Source organism: Pterocles gutturalis, unplaced genomic scaffold (assembly GCF_000699245.1).
Source record: "Pterocles gutturalis isolate BGI_N339 unplaced genomic scaffold, ASM69924v1 scaffold51427, whole genome shotgun sequence".
In the NCBI taxonomy this organism is placed as follows: domain Eukaryota; kingdom Metazoa; phylum Chordata; class Aves; order Pterocliformes; family Pteroclidae; genus Pterocles; species Pterocles gutturalis.
Genome location: NW_010109618.1, coordinates 1 through 8531, shown reverse-complemented (window position 1 = coordinate 8531; position 8531 = coordinate 1). Strand labels below are relative to the sequence as shown.

Genomic DNA, 8531 nt, shown 5'->3' with positions numbered 1-8531 from the left:
CCCAAACCATCCTGGGATTCTATGATTCCCTAAGATTTGACCCTGGATCATTTTTACACCATCAGACCCCTTTTAGGCTGAGCTGAACAATTAAGACGCAGTGCAAAGCGATGCTGCGGTTTTTCTACTCAAGCTTTCTCCAAAGGTTGAGTTTCCTTAGAAATCTAATCCTGACCTAAAACCTGACAGGTTGGGAGCCTCCTAACCTCCTCCCCACACCAAACCCCCGTCCAGCAGGGCTCTCACCCCAGGACACAGCTGGTTTATTATTTTTGAGGGGAGGTGGCAGCATTCTTCTCCTCTACTTGGATTCAAACCCAGGCCAGCCAGCCCGGCACCGTGACGTCCACGGGGCATGTATTTTAATCCTAGATCAAAATAAATTAAACCCTGCTTTCCTACTTCTTAAAGGTTATGAAGCCGAGGAAGATGAAAAAAAATCAGGAAAACAAAAAGCACAAGGGAAAACTCCACTTAATACCAGCCTTGCAAAGGTGTGGAATAAATCGGGGAGGAGGGTGCGAGTCCTTGGTGCCTTCAGCTGTTCTTTGGGTGGAAAACAAGCAGCTGGAGACCACTGGGTGGATTTTTAGGGGTTTTTTTTTAACGCTTAAGTCCCAGTAAAATTCATCATCCCAGAGTTTTAGCACTGGAGAAGTGGTATATCTTTGTAGCTGGAAATTAAAAGAATATTTCTGATGTTTGAAGATGCTGATACCCAAACAGAGCACAAAGGCGGCTTGTTTTGAACGCGTTCCTGTTCCCCCTCTGCGCTGCACAACAAAGCATCAGAGACTTTTACCCGGAGCACAAGATAACCAAAATAAAGATAACTGGGAAGAGAAAACTGAATGCAAAACTGGGAAGAGAAAACTGAATGCAAAACACATGCTCTTTGCAATAATGAAAGGCCGTTGACTTTTTAAACTCCCAGTACATCAAAAAGAAACCCATCCAAGTTCAAAAGTCATATTCCCCATCAGAAAGAGGGGAAAAAAGTAATCTTGGTTGTTGAAATCCCATTGCTACGGGGATTTTGCAGCTAAAGCCCGCCAGCCCTCAGTGTCAGCGTTCCCAGGACCCTGCCAGCATCGTCCGTCGAGCTGCTGGCAGCACTTCCCCCAGAACTCCCAGTACATCAAAAAGAAACCCATCCAAGTTCAAAAGTCATATTCCCCATCAGAAAGAGGGGAAAAAAGTAATCTTGGTTGTTGAAATCCCATTGCTACGGGGATTTTGCAGCTAAAGCCCGCCAGCCCTCAGTGTCAGCGTTCCCAGGACCCTGCCAGCATCGTCCGTCGAGCTGCTGGCAGCACTTCCCCCAGCGCGGGGCTGGGTTTCGGGGTCCCCGTGCCCGGCAGGACGGCTGGCGCGGAGGCAGGGCTGCGGATGAAAGCGCCCGGTCCTGCTGGCTGGCACCCATGTTTACACCAACGACAGCGCAAGTTGTGGTATGATAAAAAAAACCGTGCCAGACCTTGGAAAGCTCAGCTCTGCAACTGCCTCCGCATCTTCAGAGGGAAAAAAAAAATCCCACATGGATGCCTTTATTCTCTAAAACACTGTTTTCCACGCTCCCTGCGGGGCAGGGCTCAGTGGAGCCGAAAGGCAGCGATGTATTGAACAAACCTGGGCGATATGAAGAGCTCTAGGTCTGGGAGAAAAGCTGCCCATCCTGGAAAACAAACAACATTCCAGCTTTTACCTCTCCCTTGCCTCTCAGGATAAACCCCTGAAATCGCTTTCATTAGTCATCATCTCGGTGCCATGCTGCCCAAGACTTCACGGCAAAAAAATCCTCAGTATTTCCACTGAGTCACTCTCCCATCAAAGGATCAATATTTCTGGCACAACGGTTGGCATTCCTCTGCTGCTTTTCCTTTTTTTGCCTTCTGACATCGCGGGCGGTTATTTCACCCCGTGAGTCATTGCCCTGCTATGATGTTTGTAGGTTAGGGCTCAAAAAAAAAGAATTCAGATGACTCCTGCAAACATTATACCTGCTGTTCAGCTCATGAAGGATTTCCTCCTGTCCGTTTAATATCTAAAAAAAAAATAGCACCGTTGATACCGCAGGATGTTCTGAAGCTTCAGCCAAATCCTTTAGAAATCCGACAGCCCATCCATAAAGTTTTTTATCAGCTGGCTGATCAAAGCCTTTGCCAAACGCTCCCTCCCCATGAGAACACAGTCCCGGCCATTAATTATTCCTTATCAAACCGTTTTTCTATTACTCCCTTCAGGATTGATAAAAGACATGGTGACTTCTCACTATCTAAAATTCTCTCGCTTGGCCTTTCATGCTTTATATGAGAATTTCTGGGATATTTTAATAAATCCTGGAAGAGATGCCAGCTACTGTCACCAGTTGACTTCAAACGACTCATGCCTGATAGGTGACGTCTTCTCACAAACCCTAAAAAAGGAATTTGGGAGTCCTCCCTTGCTCCCCCCTCCCCAAATCTCCTGTTCTTGCTTCACCTCGGCTTGCCACATCTCAGTATTTTAGGTCGGAGGTTTACAGAATCAGTTGGAATTTTTGCTGTTAAGGATTTGTAGCTTCACTTCGATATCGGAATCCACCCACAAACTCGCAATACTTTGTTGTAGGAAAAGCAGACACTGCAAATCTGGAGAACTGCTTAAAAAAAAAAAAACAATTTAAGTCAGCGAACAAGTTAATCCAGATTAGCTTTCTGTGCTTAAAGTGCATTCATAGCACTTCTGGAGGCGCCGAGGGCTGACCGGAGCCAGGACGCTGTCAAATAGCCAGGCTAATCCATGCCCCGACAGCAGCGGCTTTAGTAAAACAACTCATTTGGGATTGAGCAGAACAGCAGCATGCTCAGAGGATGCCCCAGGTGGGCAGCAGAATAAATTACACAGCACACAGCGGTCCTTGGCGCAATAGTTGGGTCTTTAGGTAATTTCTAGCTAGCCTGAACGCTCACTAGTTGCAAAAAAGCTGCAAAAATTGAGGGAAAATACCTGCAAAGTCATCAATAAAAAAAAACCCCAAACCTGCAAAGTCATCAGTAAGCACTTCATCAGTAGGGCTGCGTAAAAACGAGCTATGAGCAGCGCTGCCTTTTTGACTCTTTAGGAGGATGAAGAAATCTTTGAAGAGCGCAATGACTTCACCAGAGCTTCCCGCAGTGCCTCCTGGAATCGACTTGGCAGGAGGCTGCGCCATCGGTTGCTTCATAAATTATTACTTGGGAATATGAAAATTTGATGCTTGCTTGCTCTTGGAATAGCACCGCTTCCCCCGTGTTTATTTACTTTTAGAAAAATGAAATTTGCTCCCCGGAAAAACCACCTCCCGGAGGGCTCAGACCCGGAGACACAGCCACGAGGAGGGAATTTTGGTCGTATTTGACTATGTCGCCTGGCAGAGCAGGCTGAGGCTATTGCAGTACAAAACCCAAGCTTTATTGAAGTATCTCTCCTTTTTGTTTTCTTCCAGAAATTTGGAAGCAGGGCAAAGATTCACCCGTACGTTAAGTGGCGTTATGGACTGAATTGCTTACAAGCCATGCTCAGCCTCCTCCGAATTCTCTTACTCCCAGGTGTAGATGATGATCTGCCGTAAAAGCTGCCAGTGCAGACCCCTGAGCGCTGCGGGTATAAAACTCTAGAAAACTATAAAACTTAGTCTAGTGGCTAAGCGAAGTTTCTGTCAAAGGGGACACACCGCTCAGACCCAAAAGGATCTGCGGAAAGAAGCCTGCGTGTAAAATTTTCAAAACCAGAAAGCAAAAGTCCCACCCTAGCTCCATTTCCTAAGAGCAATGAGCCAATAATCACGACGAGCAGCTCCGGAATTTTTGTGCAAAGCGCTTGTTTTGGCAGCGCTGTGTGTTACACCGATGGATTGAAACTCTCCCGCAGCGACAGGCGCTGCTAGGTCCCGAGCGACGCGGCTCAAACCCCCTCGTCGCAGCTTCCCGTCGCAAATCCGGGGAAACGGAGCTTTTCCCGGCAGCTACTTACTGTGCGAGAAGCGTTGCGTGATGGGAGTGCCGGGGTAGGGGTAAGTGCGACTCTCCCACTGAATGTTTCCTTCTTGCACCGCTTTGATAAAGCCGTGATAACACTGATGGGCCACACCTGGGGAAAGAAAAAAAAAGATGAGATGTCAGCAAAATTTAGGGCTCGGTAGGAACAAGCCGTGCCTGCGCTGTTGCACAAGCAGCGTGACAGTGATTATAAAAAACTCCTGTATTTAGATCACAAATACACAAAATTCGGAGGATTAAAGAGAATAAAGAATAGGGGCAGAGCAAATGTGGAAAATCAGCGGTGTTCGCTGAACTGATTCACAACGTTTCCGATATCTGGCAGCTCTGGCGCGGCGAAGCAAAGATTTTGTGCAAGGTAAGCCCGTGCGATGCAGTCGCAGCGCTGCTTTTCAGCCTCCTCTGCCGCCACGCGAGCCTCCTGGCCCCTCACCCACACCCAGAGGAGCAGCTGCCCTTCTCTAATAAAAAATAACACGCAATAATTAATTTTTAAGAGTGCGCATGTAGCTACCGCGCAGGAATACAAAATAAATACGAGAGGAGACATCGGTGACAAAAGTCAGCGCGTCCTAGGTGAAAATATCCCATCGCAGCCATGCGAGGGAGCGGATCTGGCCGACAACAGCTCCTCCGCGGAGCCGGGCAGCCCCAGAGCCGCGATTAATTCTGCGTATGGAGCACATGTGTCTGTGTTTGTGCTGAGAGGGGCCGGACGCTGCTCCCTGCGGGGGAAAAAATGGGTCTGGAAAAGATTTACGACTGCAGATGCTCGGTGGCATCCACTACGCTACAGCAGCCTTCGCACTGAGGATGCTACAACCTGCCAAGAGTTTTTTTCCCCAAGAATTTTGCTCATTGAAAGCTGCGTGGCCAGGAACACCCCCAGCAAGACATCTCACTCTGGAGGAAGTTAAAGGAAAAAAATAAAAAAGAAGCCTCGGAGTCCTCAAGCAGCTGGTCGCCGAGAGCCACGTGGGCAATGTAATCCCAACGATAGGATTTCACAGCAGATGTATTCTGAGAAACAGGAAAAATTAAGCAGAAGAAAACAAATCGAGCATTTACCTCGAGTGACCTCGCGGCTTTGCAGTGCAGGTTAGCAATTACACTCCTTTCTTTTTTTTGCTAAAATTGCTGCAAAAATGGCACCACTGCCCGGCATCACTCATCCCCTGAGATTTGAGACACGGACAGCTCACTCCAGTGCCACATTGTGCCTCAGGCTGCTCTTCCCTCCCCCCCAGGGACGTTTCCCACAGTCTCTTTTTGGGGTGAATCACCAGGCGTTTGGTCATTCCAGCTGCATCCTTTGCATCTCTTACGGCCACTCCAGGAACAAGCAGTCGCCCAAGCAGTGACTCGAGGGCTGCGGCCACTTGAAAAAACCTTTTGACAGGGGTGTGGGCTGCTGCTGAGCCAAAATTAGGCAAAAAGAGTAATTTTGTGCAATGCTCACTTCTATAGTTGCATTTTTTTTAAGCTCCAGGCTGTTTAACTCTGGGCAAAGCAGAAGATGCCTGGAATCCGAGCAATGCTTTAGAGGCGCAGAGAAATTCACAAATGAGATGTCACCCCACACGCCTGCCAAAGGCGATTCTCACCTGCCGCCCCCTCTGCCTTTTCCAGAAGAAACAAGTTACCCTCGCGCAGCAGCGTGCCTCCTTTCCTACGGATTTAACCACGATCTCCTGTTAAACCGCCTGGTTTTTAACAAAGCCTGCAATCAACACGCGCGTCCCCAACAGAAACAGAACAGAAATCAGCCAAGGTATTAAAAAAAAACCCAAAAGCAGATCGCTTTGCTTGTATCCTTGTCCAAACTTGACCTGTTTGCCGTATCGTATCTATCTAGCGTTAAAATATCCCCACGAGGCTTCAGAATTAACGCCACACAGAGGCAAAGTGAGTATCTGTATCTCAGGGCTACTCTTCCAGGAAGGTTGAATATGCAGATCTGTATTAATGTAGATTTTATACACCGCTCAGCTCCAGCAGAGCTCTCAGAACCAGGCACTGTTTTGTTTCCAGCTGAAAGCTGAGCTTCGGGAATGTTAATTACCGAGCAAGACGCAAATGAAGCACAATTACGGCCACATTAGGCGTGCGTCGGCAGCACCGGGGGGCTGCTGAGGGTGGGGGAGAAGAAGCCTGAATGCAAGGACAACGCGGAACATTCAAAGCAACGTCAGTGAGCTGCTCTGTCGTGGAGGCTTTGGGGTGTCGCTTCTTTAAACCTGTCCTGGGTTCAGCTGAGACAGAGTTAACTTTCTTCACACTAGCGAGCGAGAGGCTGTGTTTGGGATTTGTGCGGAGAGGGAAGCGGATAAAAAGTGATGTTTAGGCGGCTGCCAATGTCTTTCAGCTCCTCTGGCTGTCTGCAAACAGGAGAAGCTGGGAGGGAGCACAGCCCCAGTTACCAGCCCAGGATTTGATCTGAGGTTCAGGATTGAGCCCCAGAGTGGCCAATAATCTATCCCATAACACACACGGCATGCCCAGTGTATAGGTGAGGACCCTCTGGAAGCTCGGCCCTTTTGGTTCCGGATCTCTTTGGCTCATCTCACTCCAGGTGGTCACTCTCCCAAGGCCTTCACCCTCGCCTCGGTCAGCTCTCGGTCTGCGACGCTCGGACTGTTCTCTCTGTTCTGTGAGTGTGGTTTCGGGACTCTCCCTGCTCCGGGATCATTAGCCTTGGCCATCGGGTGGTGAGCAGTGTCACTGTGTATCACTCATTTGTATATTTGTATATACTGTTATTTTCAATATTATTGTAGTTTAGTTATTAAATTGCTCTTATCTGTTATTAAATTGCTCTTATCTCAACCCATGAGACTTTTTTCCCTTCACCCCTTTAATTCTCTGCCCCATCCTCAGGAGAGGAGAGGGTGAGCGAGCGGCTGTGCAGGGTTGGCTCCCAGCTGAGGGTAAACCCATCACAAAACCACCACAGAGGCTGAGGGGCTCAATTCTGCACCGTTATTAACAATGCCTTCAGCAAAGCAAGTGACCCAGCAGCTGTAGCTGTTTTTCCGGCATTTTGTGGAAGTTCAATTTTTGAGTTAAAGGTGGAAAACCACAGGCAAGGCTAAAGCACAGCAAAGAGCAGCTGGGATTTAAATCTGTGTTCCCACAACTAAAAAAAAAAAGGAATGCACTGTCACTACAGCTATTTGTACCTTTGATTAGTCGATACCACTGTTTGCAGACAAGGGCAGCGGTTTTGTGCTCCTGATACGGCGAAAGGAAGGAGAGGATATATTCCAAAACCTCTTCGGGGAGCTCCAACATTGATCTGTTATGCCTGGTCTCCTCGACCTCCAGCTCAGTGTGCGGCTCATCGTCTTGTTCCATCGTCCCTTCGACCGCAGCGTCTTCTGGATCCACGGCCATGAAACCGTCATCTTCACTGTCCGAGGAGCTGGCCATGGCATTCCACTGCGCGGCTTCAAGGGGAAAAACAAACAAAAAAAAGACAACAGTAAGGTCACAAAGAAAATTAACAGCACCAGAAATGCATCCGCAAGCTGCGTGTGTTACACCAAAGGTCTACGTCCAGCTCTACCCCAGCAAACTCCGAGTGGAGGACGTGGTTTTTGCAAAGCTTTGAAGTGGGTTTAGGAACAAGCTGTCCTCCGCCAGCGCAGCGTTTTCCCAGGGCCCTTCACTTCTCACCCCCAGGGCCCTTCATTTCTCACCGCTCTCAGCCCTGCTGTCACCTACAGACAGCACCAGAGAAAGCAAAAAACAAACCTGCTGGCGGAGTCACAGCCTCTCAAACCCCTCTCCCTGCACGACGGGGAAAGGGATCCCCAGCAGATGGAGAGTCACCCAAGGTGTGACAGGACCCAAGGGGCAGCTTTGCAGCCCCTCCTCCCCTGTGAAACCAGTTTAACCAGCAAGCCTGCTTTACCCCAAGCAACTTCTCAGCAGTACATGAAAAAAAAAAACACAAACCCAACTCTGTCCTATTCTCCCTTTTTTTTTTTTTTTTTTCTTGTTAGATACTTGCCCACAGTTCTTACTGGCAGTAGGCAAAGAAAGAAAAGCCCCCGTGGGATTTACTGCTGCTGAAAGGCTGGAACATCAAATCTTGTATCTGCAGCTACTCAGAACATCTTAAGTATAAGGTAACGTCCTGATGACAGAAATAAATTGTGAAATAAATCCACCTTAACGAGCGGCTGCGTCCGATTCGGCCAGCTGGCACGGTGTGCGGTTAAACCCAGCCTGGCACTGCAAAACAAATCCCTGGACCCCATTTCGTAGGCAGCAGCCAACTCGTTTTGGGGAGAGTGGCGATACTTTTCCCTTCCAGCACCGCTGGGTGAAGACCGAGGGACGCAACTGCTCTGTGACCGCGCACCATCGACAGCTCAAACCCAAATAACAGCTCACGGGGATGACACAGGGACTTTTTTATCCCAGAAAGTGCAACCACAAGTTCCCTTTTTCTCCTTTCCTAGCACAGGAGGTTGTAATGAAGAACTCAAACCAGGGTAGTGGTGCAGT

At 48.6% G+C, this 8531-nt stretch overlaps 1 protein-coding gene across 1 annotated transcript; it reads right to left on the bottom strand.

Annotated features, from left to right (window-relative positions):
* Window positions 1-3663: 3663 nt before the first annotated feature.
* On the bottom strand, window positions 3664-7448 carry LOC104461426 (F-box only protein 42-like). Its single transcript, XM_010073032.1, has 3 exons — window positions 7199-7448; window positions 3994-4110; window positions 3664-3713 (listed from the first exon to the last, which is right to left on the bottom strand). The coding sequence occupies exons 1-3, from the start codon at window positions 7446-7448 to the stop codon at window positions 3664-3666; spliced, it is 417 nt and encodes a 138-aa protein (XP_010071334.1).
* Window positions 7449-8531: the final 1083 nt, after the last annotated feature.

Bases quoted from the DNA above. Each gene is read 5' to 3' on its own strand.
- LOC104461426 (XM_010073032.1), bottom strand. From the start codon at position 7,448: ATGGCCAGCTCCTCGGACAGTGAAGATGACGGTTTCATGGCCGTGGAT. The intron at 4,111-7,198 runs GTACAAATAGCT...TTCTTTCCCCAG, and splicing joins GTGGTATCGACTAATCAAAG to GTGTGGCCCATCAGTGTTAT. The intron at 3,714-3,993 runs GTAAGTAGCTGC...TTCTTTCCGCAG, and splicing joins CACGCAACGCTTCTCGCACA to ATCCTTTTGGGTCTGAGCGG.